Here is a 13,856-nt window from a genome sequence, read left to right as displayed (position 1 = left end):
TGCCACTGTTAACATAAATAACATTTAAAACTGCCTGCTCTCAGCTATTTTGTTTGCTTTCAGCTGCCTCTAATTTTAAACTATGTGCTCGCTGAACTTAGTTATTTGTATTCTGTACTTTTAAAATAGTTTCCACAAACTAACATGGAAAGTGAACATATTAAATACTTATTTTCATTTGCAATTATTACTTTGATGTTTCAAGACAAACATCAAATCATAGGCCCATGGATCTACTTCTAACATAAAATTTTTCAATTTTTCAATGAATGCTGCACATTGGGTTAGCTTAATTTTAAGGTGAAACAGCTTACAGTAGATTTCCTTTGTCACCTTTTCTATATATACACAAAATGTAATGTTTTAAAATGCAATTTAGTTCTTTATAGGCCTGCATAAAAGAAATAAATAAATAAGTAGTTGTGATGCTTTTCGGTACAGAATTTATAAACCTAATATTCCTATATTGTTTGTGCCTATCAAATTTTAGATGGCAGATTTATGGAACTGATCTTTATTAAGGTTTATTTTATTACTGTTTTAAAAATCATGTTTATTATTATTAAGCAATATGGTCTTTACTTTAACATTCCAGCTTTTGGGACACAGTGGGAATACTGTAATTGCAAATTTGACAGGTCCTAAAATGGACCCATTGATTTATTTTAATTGTGCCCCCTGTTGGCGAATACATGCAAATTAAATATATTAAAAGAACAGACACTGTAAATCGTAGTTGATACACTCCAAAAACGAGTCAACAACATTTGCATTTAAGGAAAACATATGCTGTTGTGACTGTCAACAAGTTAAAAGACGAGAGAGAGAGAGAGAGAGAGAGAGAGAGAGAGAGAGAGAGAGAGAGAGAGAGAGAGAGAGAGAGAGAGAGATACGTAAAGGACACGGCGCTGGCGGACTCCGCTACCATGGTAACGGTAAGGCGGGGCAAATAATTTTCGAGGCTTGTTTGTCGGTGGAGGTCACGTGACGCGCCGCTGGGGCGCGCGGCACTTCCTGTTTGCTGCCGAGACGCGAGCCGCCGTCGTCAGCTTCAACAAAATGGCCGCCGGAGCGCCGCGAGCGGAGGACGAGTGAAGACCGCAGAGAGCGACTCGTACATGGACGCCCCGGAGCTCCCTTCTCGCAGCGTCGGACACCCGCCCGCACGGACCGGTTCACGCGTGTGTTTTAGGGAGCCGAACGCACGCTGAAAAGAAACATTTCCCCCCTTTTTTTGCACTTTATATCAAGCCGCGGCGGCGGCGACGTTTCGGAGATGAGCGCGTCGCCGGAGCTGCGTGGCCGGGTCGGCGCGGCTCACTAGTAGCCGGACACCCGCACCCGCGGAGCCCGGACATGCGTTAGACGCCCGAACCGCACTCGTCTGCGCTCAAAAACGAGCCGTTTTATTCCCTCTCTTTGCACTCTTTATTTGTTTGTTTTGTTTCACCTGTAAATGTGGAGGTAAATTCCTGGAGTGGAGAGCCGAGCTGTGGTGCCGCAGCTGCCCGCCAGTGTTTGAGCGCCGCACCGTCCACCGCGCCCGGGAGTCTCGGTGTCCGTACGGGGGTATAAAACACCCACAGGCGGCCCGGTGAACGTTACGTTGCCTTCGCGGAATAAGGTGAGTTGTGAAGTGGTTAATAAAAGCGCGTTTTGTCGGGCGGGGGGTTCGTGTTGGGGAGCCGCTGACCTGGAAATGCGTCGTTTCACATTTTTATTGCGTCCCGTCGTCTTTTTTCATTCGTAAAACGAAAAAAAAAACTAAATTACAAATGCCATTTAACTGGTAAAAAAGGGTTTATTTACAATGTAGATATTTTAGCCCTTTTATTTGCTGCTTTTCTCTCGTTTTTTGGTAGAACGGTACATAAATATATTTCGTTGTGTTTTGAGGTAGGTTTTCTCTAGGTTGTGTTTTCTGAGGTAAACTCGACGCTTTCCTCATGACTGTGTGAATATTTGTAGTAAATACTGTGTAAATATGTATTCCCTGAATGAACGAGGGTTTCCTACGTTTTTCCTGCGGTTGTCGAACTGAACATATTTAGTGAGCATCTCCACCGTCCCGTGTGTTCACGACACTGGCTGCGTAGCCCGACGATAGGGGCGAGTTTGTGGGAGAGAGCCGTGCTCAGTCCCCCTTTAATACGGCCACACCGCCCCAGTATCGTTTTAAACGCACATTTGTAGCTACACACGTAGCTGTTGTGCTTTATTGCGGAATATCTTCCTTTTGTGGTCCAGAAGAGCTGGTGGTTCGGTGGGCTGGTTGGTTGTGTGTGTCCAGAATGGCGCAGCAGTGGTTAAATAACAGCGGCGAGGTGACTGCTGCTGATCTTTAGACTGATGACATCTCCTCACGTCTCCCCTGTAAAGGAGAGAGTGATGGCGAGAGGGGGATTTCCTGCAAGACGCCGATTTTTTGTAATATTTGGGCCTCATGCATTTATTCAGCATAAATAAAATAAAAGGCGAGACTGTGTGTATAATGTATGTATTTTACTCTCACACACAAACAAAGAACGACAAACGCTGCTGAAAGGAGAAAGATCTGTGATCAGCTTCAGTTGTCAGTGCTTATCTGAACTGTAGACCAATTTATGCGTCAGCAGTACCATTAGTTCTGGCCACAACTGATGATCTGTACGTGCACATGCACGATCATTTCGATTTCATTCAGTACTTATAAATAGATGTTTGCAAACACGCTATGCACTAGCAAAATATAGGCCCTGCCAACATCTTATAATGCCAAAATGAGAATTGTTTCTAGTTCAGTTTAGCTGACACGTGTGGGTGTGCACAAGACGCATCTTAATGAGATTGCGGGGAAGATGCATTATTTTTCATTAGAAAACAATTGACTGATTTTATCCATTAATCACAATAACTGTCTAATATCACATGCATGTGAATATTGGCTGTCTCCAGTATTGGCACAAGTGTGCGGCATCACTTGTAACTTGGCTAATGTTATGTTGAGATTTGGTCGGTGCCAGTTGCGTCCCTCAAACTGCTGTTATTAACTCACTTATGTGGCAGTAACCAGTGCTCATGGAAGACCTTTTGTGAGGTGTAGGGCTGTGAATATGCTTACTCAGTGTAGCGCCCCCTGGTGTGTTGGTAGATTTGTCTCCCTGTACTGGACCCCCCCCCCCCCCCCCCCCCATGTTCTCTGAAACTGAAAGAGGTTATCGGGGGAACATGACAATGCGAGTCCACATAATGCCCACATTTCCATGGTACTCTCTCCTCCTCCTTACAGCCTTACAGGCTTCACTGTGCTTGCGTAGGCCATGCAGACCAGCTGCGTTTGCGTAGACCATGCAGACCAGTACGTCTGAGCATGGCAGTTTATCTGAACGCAATGGACACTGTTGTCAAGTCCAGCTGGGAAGAGTGTAGAGTCATTGTAAGGGCACGTTTGCTTTCATTTTTACTGCCATTTCTATACTAATTAGCCTCGTTGTATTCAATGGCATTAATATTAGAATGCAAGGTTAGTATGTGTTTTCATATATTTTTGAGTGCTTAGTAAGCTGATGAGTATTGTCCTTAAGTGTATTGGATGATGATCACATCAGTTCAGATCACACAACTGGCTTTCATTTTATATATATATATATATATATATATATATATATATATATATATATATATATATATATATATATATTACTGCAAGGTTAATTATGCTTTTTGTGAAAAACGTGCGGTCCATGTTTGTGAAAACGGTTAGCTATGTTTGCAAAACATATCTTAAAAGTGTATCTTAAAGTATGCCAGTCATTCAGAAAGAGGGAAGTATTGGCTGATGAGGTGCCGTTCATTCTTGGAGTGTGCCCTGTTGTCATCGACTAATTACGCTTCTGAGAAATTATTCGCCAATAACTCTGGGTAAAATATTGAGACATAAGCGCAGCCTGTTTTGGCAGCTAGCGTCCGTTCAAGAAGAATGTCTCTTCAAGCATGTCTAAAAACTGGCACCGCCATACTGCTCTTGAGAGAGTTCAGTTGACTGATGTCATATCATCTAGCCATTGGCCAATGTGTTAAAATTACATGCCAATTTTTTCCTAATGTTAACCAATTACAAATAACTATAAATTAGTATGGACTGATATAAACAGCTTAAAAAAACTTGGCTTGTGTGTGTATGTGGTCATGGACTACATTAAATCTTCACATTTTGATGTTTGTTTGCTATCGTGGAAAATGTCGGTCACAAATGCATGTAATCCAGAATGCCGTTGAAACTAAAAACGCTGCCCTCTGTACCTGTAAGCTTTGGCCCGTGCCAAGTTCTGCAAGTCTTGCTGTGTTTTATCGGAAGTCAGAAGAGTTGCTGAAGAGAACGTGCTATATGTGGACGACCGACTCAACCTCTTCCACACATACAAATGCCACGCAGAAGGAATGACCGGAATCCATTAACCTTCTCAGCAAGGCACGTTTCGGTTTTCAAATCGTCAGTCCCGTTCACAGTTCACCTGCGAGTCCGCGCAGACGTGCCTCTTTTTGGAACGCGGCCTTTATCTCCGCTTCCACACGCGGCACAGCCTCACCGTCCCGAGGCACTTCCGCAGGACTGATCCTCGTACATTTTAAATGACGGTGAGAAAAGACAGACTCCCGCAGTGCCAGGACTGGAGACGCACGTCTGCTCTTATCTTCAGGCACTTGTGTCCCTGACCTTGTAAATCTTCAGTAGAAGTTCCACCTATGTCATCACCTATTCCCGACTTTTACTTGCTATTTGACAAAGCCGACTATTGCACCTAAATCCACAAGAGATGTTGGAAGAAAATGAACATAACTTGGGGTGTGACAAGAGAAGACGAGAGGAAAATCTCTAGTCTGCTCCTCTTGGAGCCGGGTTGGTAATGTCTGTGTAATACCAGCGGGCAAAGAGCAGGGGTTTTCATGCAGATTCTTCAACATGTACGATAGTTGTTTTGTGCTCCTTAATGTCATCGAAACACACTGCTGCCTTTAGGTAGGCACGTTTTTATATTTTCAGATCGTACGTTAATTGCTCGTTTATCGGCAGTTTCGTTCCTATTCCACAGTTTTTGCCTTCTTCCCACGTGAGTTTATTGTTATGCTGAGTCCATTAGTTGAACGTCGTGCAGTTTGTGCGGGCCCTACGATACGTAAGCGTAATGACGGGCGTCTTTGTGGAGTGTTTGTGTGATCTATTAAAGCAATAAATTGTCAGCAGAGCTTGTGGAAGTGCTTTCATTAGCAGCTGCTGGAAGATTAAAGACACTGGGGCTGCTATGGTGGTGAATCAATCAGCATGTGCTATTTATAGCAACCGAGCATAGGAAAAAAAAAACATTACTTCATTGTTGTTCAGTTTTACTCAATATGTAAATACTTAGCCTAAAAGACTTGGCTATAAATACTTATCTAAATATAAATTGTCGTGCGGTCTTCCATATTGAATCTTGGGAATACCAGACCCTCATGTTCCTGCAGCTGTTCTGCGTTTTTAACCCGATCTGCTTTCCTGTCCTTGGCCCACGGTGGTGGTGGTGAGGTAGGCAGAGAAGGGTTCAGGTCACCCGAGGTCCCCCCCTCCACATGTCCGCTTCAGTCTTCTCAAATGGCCTGGAAGCAATGGCTTCCCAGTGCGTGCTGGTGTCTGATGGAGAAGATTTCTTCCCGCCGGCTCTGCGCTCGCTGCTCTCCGGCTCCCCTGGGCTCGCTGCAGTCTTGTTTGTATTGCAACGCTGGCATTTTTGGCTTTGTGCCCAGAGAGCGTCTGCCTCCCCCCCCCCCCCCCCCCCCCTTCCCCTGGCCTCCATCTCGTGTTTAGCACACTGCCCCTCCTCCCTTCTCCAGTCTCCGCCCCTTCTAGTGCATGCCCTACTGTTCGGAAGCTCCGCCTCTCACTATTGCATGCACTGCTAGTAAGACTCCTGAAGACTACAAAAGTACAAAAGTACAGTTACTTCAAATGAACATAAAAAAATACTTCCTAAGAGAAACCAGGTGTTTAATGTCAGAATAGTAACTACTGTCAACAGTACAACTAATTTTAGGGCCTAATGCTTAGTTATGCTAATGGTCTGAAGCTACACGCACGTAAATGGTTGCATGACATTTCCAATGCCATCTGCAAATGGGCTGCACAATAAATCATATAATGATTTTGGCCTATGCAATTAGTTAATTGCGAAGGGCTCCAGTTAATTCCGTTAATTTACTAGTATCCTGCTGTATCACAATCAAGACTTGTTTGTTCCACACAGCACTATCCATCAAATGGGTGTACTTAAAAAAAAAAATTAATAAATAAAAAAGCTCATTCACATTGTGTACTTGGCAACCTTTGGTTCCTTTCAGTGTCCTGTAAGTGTTTGTTCGTGTCAAACAGGTATTGGAGCTGTTTACATAAATGGCTTAAGTAAATTTAAGGTGGACTAATGCGTTCTCCCTCTGTGTGCTGCTTTCAATTGGTCCATAGTTTAGTGGTGACAAATAATTCGTCCGTTCTTTGACACGTCATCAAATCACCGTATGTTACAAGCAAATAGGCATAATTGCCATTTACTGAAGCCCTTAGGAAATCAGACCCATAGTGTGTTGAGACTGAAATGTGGCCGTTTCCGAATCTTAAAGCCAGACGCTCCCTGCTGCCCAGAGGTCTTCGTTCAGTCGATGTACAACGGCCAATCACATTTGAGTATTTCGCTTATTTAGACTTGTAGACGAATATAGAGTTTTCAGTCAACTATTTTTTCCCCCTGTTACTATGTTAGCAGATGCAGGCTGGATATTGTTATAACTGCTATACCTATTGGTATCAAATTCGGTGTGTTTCATTATGGAGTGTCTTTCACAACAATTACCTCTGGAAAGAGATACATTTCCCTTGACCTCAATGTCCTGTTATCTGGGGCTGAGGCATGTTTGGTCTCAGTGGTTTCCAGCGTTCCAGTTCAAGTTGTGTGGACTGTCAGCCATGTTAGCAGTGCCTCATTAGTACACTTGGAGTTTTTGCTCATGAAAGCCTTTCGTACTTCTGACCACAGACTTGTGATGCCTCTGTACTTGTTGTATGTTTAGGACTGCCATTAGACGTATCTGCTGCAGTCCTGACCTTCTCACAAATGTATTTTGGTCTGTGTCTCACATTTTTTAACTCTAAGAGGCCCCTTTCAAATAATGTACTGTAATGGGTGAAGTTCTGAAAATGTCGTATGGGGCTATTGGGCTGAACACCCTTCTGGGTTTCTCCTTTATGGTTGTGTATGGAAACACTGCATCCTGAAATCCTAAAGTTCTGTCTAGTTCTGTTCTATTATATGGTCTGTATGTAAAAGGCCATTTTCCCTGATATCGGGCTCTATCTCTGTATAAAGCCAGTATCGCTGAGATCAGTATGTCTCTCTGCATAAGGCCATCCTCACTGACATCAGCCTACGCTCGATTCTCTCCTGTGGGGGGAAAAAACATTTCCTGTTAGTGATTTCCTGAATTATTTTAACTAATTTCACAAATTAGGTTTAAAACAGAACTGGACAATGAAGGCCCAACCTTTTTATACTGATTGATATAAGTAATGATGAAAGACCTAAACCTTCTGCCCACTGAATTTAAACCAGTGCATTTGAGAGTGCAGCCTGTGTCACTAAAACCATCAGATAGGTGGAGAGGTGGACTCACTCCATCCAATAATGCTCATTGGCATGGATACATTGGCATGGAAACATTTAAGTTAAATTAATGCTAATTACAGTAATTACTGTGTGTGGGCCATCATTCAATTAATGTAGTTATCTTCCGAAATATGTATCTAATATTACATCCTAGACTATAATTATAATGGCATCAGGGTGCATATGCTATAATTTAAGCATCCATTGTGCCTGCATGTTTGAGCTTTCACAGTGATGTTTAGTTTTGCAGATAATCATTTTCAACATGGCCGCTAAACTGTTAGTCACCCTGGTTTGGTGGACCAGGTCCCGAGATGCAATTCACTTATGTTGTTGTTTTCCCCTTAGCCGAGAGACGAAGGAAGAAACACAAGAAGAGAACCATTTGATGGAAGAAAAGAAAAAGAAAAAGCAAGAAGAAAAGAAAAAAAAGGAAGCTGCTCAGAAAAAGGTAAGGGTGTTTCCTTCAGAGCCGGGCTCTGTTCCAGAACATTCCTCTCTTACCCTTCAGGGGAATTCCAGACACCATCTTTAAGGCTGGTCCGGCTTATTACATGCCCAAGTAACCTTCATAATGGAAGGACTTGGTCTGGGCAAGGGAAATTGCAGAGCTGTGGGCAGAAAAGTGACCCAAAACGCTCTTAACGTCTTTTCAAAAGCTTCTTCTAATTTGCTGCCAGCGTAGGTGAGCTCGCTGCCAGAGTGAACCAGCTAACTGTACAGCACATGTTCGTAAAACGGCAAGAAGGAGGCTGCTTTTTTACGGCTTAATGTTGCCATTGGGTTGTTTATAGAACACCTATTCTATAAACACCTATTAATTGATTGACCTAAATTCATCACCCTCATAATTTGTGAGATTTTCGCGGCTTATTCTCGTTGTGGTTGTTTACAAAAGGGATTTAATATCCGGCTTCATTGCAGCTGTGGCATATTGCATTTGTAGTCTATTGCAGGGCACTCAGGCCATTTTAATATAAAACATAAACTGTGTGAAACTAATCATAAACTAGGCCTAATGAACACAGCCTGCTGCTACTGAGTGTCCAACAGTAAGGGAGCATTCCAGAGGGGAAGTGTAGTCCGTACAGATATGTTTATGCTAATAAGGGGGCGTGACCAACAGACAGGGCGGAGCTTGTATTTTCATTATATGGGTACAAGTGAGAGGCTAGATATAGGCTGCAAAAATTGCACGTAAGCTAAACTAACCACATATGCAGCCTCCGCCTTACAAGAAGACAGCATCTGAGCAATCACAAACTAAGGAATCGCAATTTGTAAAAAATTAACAATGGGTATATATAAATATTTATTTGTGTTGAATTTAATAGAGTAGAAATGAAAAATGAAAAGATACTGTATAACGTGTTAAACTAGTTATACAATAGTCACGTATGAGCAGAACGTCATAATCTACCTGAGTGGGTTGTGGCGACAAATGAAAACACAGACCACATCCAGTTGAAACGAAAACAAACACCACGTGTAACGCCACTGTATGACGGAGGATATTGGTGGTGTTTGGGAGCGCACTCCAAAAACAAACAATCTGGGGGCATAAAACAGCTTAGTTATATAAACACAAACATGTCAATTTAAAACGACTCCCAAGGCCCTCACCTCCACACACGGTCCTTCTCTTCTTCACCACGAGATCAGTCGGCCAATTCCCTTCCTCTTCTGTCGTTACGCTAACTAGCTAGCAAACCTCGCAGTCATTGACATGAATCTGAGGGTTGCTGATGGCTAGCTGAGGCTTCATATGATTGGCCAAACGTTTCATCTGATGGGTCATGCAAGATGTTCATGTCGCGATGACGGTAAAAAATACAATTTATCGGACATGCCACGCTGCTGTGGTTGACACACAAATAACTAAATGATTGGTTCCATCAGCAACCCTTCAAAATAGATATCCTTGGGGTGATTTTATTTTCTCATTCTCAGACTGTGTTCTTTAATACTATGACGAATGATTGTGTTGAGGTGAATGGCTGTAAATAGGCAGTGATTTGCAATTGGTGCACGGCCTCCTAATCTTCTTCTAATCTCTCTTCCCAGGCTGCTGAACAGAAAACCAAAGGTGAGTTATGGTCCTCACGTCTGCACTCTTCACCGAATGAAACCGAAGTGTATTATGAATGCGCAAGGTTTTCACACAGAGAGACAAACAATTTTGGTGCAGCCAATTGTATTAGACCTCATTACTGTCTGAGAGTATGATTTGTTAAGTCTGACTTGTCTGTGTCTTGTTTATGGCTTATGTGTTTCAGTGTTGTCGGCCTTATGAACGTGCTCCACGTTCACCTAGTCATTAAGCACTTTGTGATATAGTGAGTCTAACATCCGTAGCCAGTCTTGTGCTGAATGTCATTTGCGAGGTTTAGAAAAATGACCCATCACCGGCACCTGGGCATCGCAGCGTTTCATTTATGGCATATAGCAGATGCTTTTATCCACAGCAACTTGTAGTTGTGACGAGCATAATTTCAGTAATTGAAGGTTTAAGGTGTTTCTCAGGGGAGCAGCAGTGGTAACTTAGCAGTGGTGGGAATTGAACCAGCAACCTTCTGATTACTAGTCCAGTGAGTAACACGCTGAGAGAATGAAAGGACTCCGTGATAAAGCGAGAACCTTCACATCTAAAGTGGCCCAATCACAAGGGTTGTCCCACCCCCATCATTAAGTGCAGTCTGTGCTGATACAAGCTTGGAGTTTGGTAATGCAGATATTTCTGTAATTGTTCTTATAATATATCCAGAAATACAGTATGTCAGAAATACATTATGTATTGCCAGAAATACAATATGTTCCTCTCTCTGTGGTTGAACACGGATCTCTGTGTAGACCTGTTGTCTTCCCGTACCCCCTTCCTTAACATCTTCATTCTTTAACTTCATTAACATCACTGCAGGCTGACCCGTCCTGCAATATCCACGTAACATTATAACCCACATTAGGGTTCTCGGAGATGGATTCAAGAACATAAGATATTTATAACATGGACTTTGCAGGCTCATAAATCCTATATGGACATTTGAGAACAGTTTACAGTCATGTTTAATCATTCTGTAATGTTTACCTGTGATCTAAAGCATGTATGAATGTTATAGCCATTACATGAAATTGTTAGGTAGAGACTGGCAACTAAAATTTATAACCTCCGACCTTGAGATTAATCCCCAGCATGTCTCTGCTGGTGGTGGCTGGTAAGTAGGTGGAGGTTTGTGGTGTGCTAAGTAGGTTTGGGGGCGTGTTCGGTGGACGGGTGTCGCACAGCTTGTTGGTTTGTTCTTATCTGGAGCACAGGACATCGAGCCCATCTGCGCCTCTCTTCCACTGTACCCCCCCCCCCCCCCCCCCCCGTCAAACGGGCGGAGCTCTATTAAGAGTGGTTTAAGAGCGCTTCCGGTCCAACGGTGGACACTCTCGACCCCTGCAGCGTGGCCCAGGCGCAGCCCAGGTTCAGGAGAAAGCCCCCCCCCATGTGGGAGAGCGTGTGGAGGTCGGAGCGAGGGGGAGTGCGCCCCCTGCAGGGTGTGCGTGGGGAGACGGGGGCGTGCGCCTCTCGCCACACTTGTGGCGGCTCGGACGTCCTCCGGAGCAGCCAGTGGCCAGATGGTGGAAGGATCTGTGCCACGTGTAGAGTGAACATGCCCAAATCCCATTAGCACATATGCTAATGGTAGAGCTCACTGCCATTAGCCTTTACGTGAGCGAAGGTCTGGGGTGTGTGCGCTCCCGTGCTAAGAGCGCCGTGTGTGGAGCTTGTGCAGGCCTGTGGGTACGGCTTAACCCGTGCTGCATGCACGTTTGTCTGATTAGGGCTTTGAAGAGGAGCACCTCTCTCCCTCTCTGCCCTTGCATTTATCAACACATGATTCAGTGCAAGTGACTTTTGCTCAGGATGCGTCTGTGGGATCTGCAGAATTCCACTAATGAGACCCAATATGGTTTCACTTTGTTCCTGCTCCTCGGGCCACACACGGACTGAGACATCCATGATCAGGATTTGACACTTTTTTTCACCTTGTAATATAGTTAATCTGTTTTCTGTTTGTTGTTTTATTTTTCCCCGTTTCTAGACTCCTCAGTCTGAGCACGGTTTGAATCTTTGATTAGTGCCTTGAGCACTTGAGTGCAGTAACAGTTAAATCTCAGTCAGATGGAGTATGTAGGCTGAGAGAGGGAATTAATTGCGTCTGCGTGCGTGTGTATGCCTGCGTGTGCACCCACAGTCACATTGGAGAGCAGGGTTGATAAGTCAGTAGGGCTGTGCAATGCAACAGTTTGACAGGGTGCAAGACTACCCCTCTCTCTTCTCCAGGGTGTCCTAGAGGCCAGCCACACACACACACACACACACACACACACACACACACACACACACAAATAGCCTGCAATGAAGAGTGCAGTTGGGAATTCACAAGGGAGTGCCTGTAGCAGCAAAGGAAGGTCTGTCGGTCGAGCAGGGGGGGAACCCCAGCTGTGGACGGAGGGAGAGTGAAGGATTGTGGGGCTGTGTGGCAGCCGTGAGTGCCATGGAGCCCCTGGCCTTCCTGTCTGTTCGTCCTCACCGCAGTGCTCATGGAGGTCTCGCTGGCCCCTCCCACCGCAGTGCTCCTGGAGGTCTCGCTGGCCCCTCCCACCGCAGTGCTCCTGGAGGTCTCGCTGGCCCCTCCCACCGCAGTGCTCATGGAGATCTCGCTGGCCCCTCCCACCTTCCTCTCACCTCCTCTTTGTCTCTGTCTCTCGTTTTCGCTTTTGCTTTGTCTGGATTTTCTGTGGTCTTATCAGCTCAGCGCTGGTCTTGAATTCTCCATCTACGTCTACTCCATCATCTCACTCATACACACACACACACCAAGGACTGTTGAGTTTTGCTTGCTTGTATAGTTTGTATGTAAATCTTAATGAATCTTAATCAGCGAGACAGAACAACACCACCTCCGAGTCTCTGTGCTAATTCACACCTGGACCAGGCTGACCTTGGAGCATCAGCAGAGAACGTTTCCTGGTTATTAATAGTGGAGCTCTGACTGATAGTTTTCTGAGTGCTGGTAATGAAACATCATAGTATTCAGAAGCCTATTGAGTACATGTGCTGGGTTGCCCCACCCACTCAGCCATGGCCCCTCCCACCCGAGGCAGGTGACTGCATCACAGCCAAAGGCAGTAGCTAACTATGATAACCGTCAGGGCCCTCTACGCCCTCTCAGAGGGCCTAAAATATTCTTAAAACATAAATATACATAATATAATTTATCAAATTTTTTATCTACTTACAGTTTGACAATCGACATCTAAACAATTACAAAAATGTAAGCAAATAAACTATTCAACCGTGTCTATTCAATCTGTGTTGGAAGGTGAGGGGTTAAGTGGAAGCCTGTGAGCCTGTGTCTCCCCCTATCAGGACTGTGATGCCCGCTGTTCGTTTACAGAGGTAATGGTCACGGTTCGCTACTGAACTATATTGATTAAATAACCCCTAATATTCACTAACCTCTAAATAACCATCGGACGTCACATTATCACTGAATGTGCTCATGAAGTGTTTTACCTTTGTTTCTCTTCGCTTGCCTTCTTCTTTGGACACTTTTAGTGGAGTGCAGTCAGTCACAAAACCAAGAGCAATCAGCTGATGGCGTTCTCTGACTGACACGGCCGTGAGCCCGCCTCCAAACTCACCCGCATATCAGAACTGGCAGGTGAAGGTAGCAGACTTGACACACAAAGACATCTATCAAATCCAGAAGGAAAAAACATTCAAGATTGGAACAGATGGAGTGCAATATTAAACTAAATGTCCATTTATCATAATATTGGGCATGGATTTACTGGGAGAGGGGGAGGATATACATAATATTCCCCTCAGTAATTCGTCTTTGTTATTCATGCCTGTGAAATGGAAAAACAAATTTTTGTTGTTTTGACGCTTTTATATAGTTTTACCCTTAAGGAGAGCCCATGCTTTTGAAGTCGTTTGCCTGTGATGACTTGCAGCAGACACACTGTCCCGTGGACCGCTAGTGCCGGGCGCAGGCCGTCTCGCTGGAGCAGGACCTCCTCGCTCTTCCAGGGCATGCCAACAGGACGGGGCCCGTCCGGAAGGGGGGGGGTGGTCTCAGCGCTGCGGCAACACGCCAGCTTTGTGCCGTCAGCCAAGACTTTGGAAAGTTC

General features: G+C 44.5%; 1 protein-coding gene and 1 long non-coding RNA gene across 3 annotated transcripts in view; one reads left to right on the top strand and one right to left on the bottom strand.

Annotated features, from left to right (window-relative positions):
• Positions 1 to 1,483: 1,483 nt before the first annotated feature.
• tnrc6c1 (trinucleotide repeat containing adaptor 6C1) overlaps positions 1,484 to 13,856 on the top strand; it is a 44,163-nt gene continuing 31,790 nt past the window's right edge. For both annotated transcript variants that reach the window (XM_076982714.1, XM_076982703.1), the window contains exons 1-3: positions 1,484 to 1,624; positions 8,019 to 8,121; positions 9,735 to 9,756. In XM_076982714.1, the coding sequence (XP_076838829.1) occupies positions 8,059 to 8,121; positions 9,735 to 9,756 (85 nt within the window). In that variant the 5' untranslated portion in view covers positions 1,484 to 1,624; positions 8,019 to 8,058. The remainder of the gene's footprint in view (positions 1,625 to 8,018; positions 8,122 to 9,734; positions 9,757 to 13,856) is intronic.
• On the bottom strand, positions 6,264 to 10,981 carry LOC143484153 (uncharacterized). Its single transcript, XR_013122558.1, has 3 exons — positions 9,091 to 10,981; positions 8,175 to 8,281; positions 6,264 to 7,448 (listed from the first exon to the last, which is right to left on the bottom strand). It is a non-coding gene; the product is annotated as an uncharacterized LOC143484153 (long non-coding RNA).

Source organism: Brachyhypopomus gauderio, chromosome 2 (genome assembly GCF_052324685.1).
Source record: "Brachyhypopomus gauderio isolate BG-103 chromosome 2, BGAUD_0.2, whole genome shotgun sequence".
NCBI lineage: Eukaryota > Metazoa > Chordata > Actinopteri > Gymnotiformes > Hypopomidae > Brachyhypopomus > Brachyhypopomus gauderio.
The sequence above is the reverse complement of the archived record's forward strand: the minus strand, read 5'-3'. Positions and strand labels throughout refer to the sequence as shown.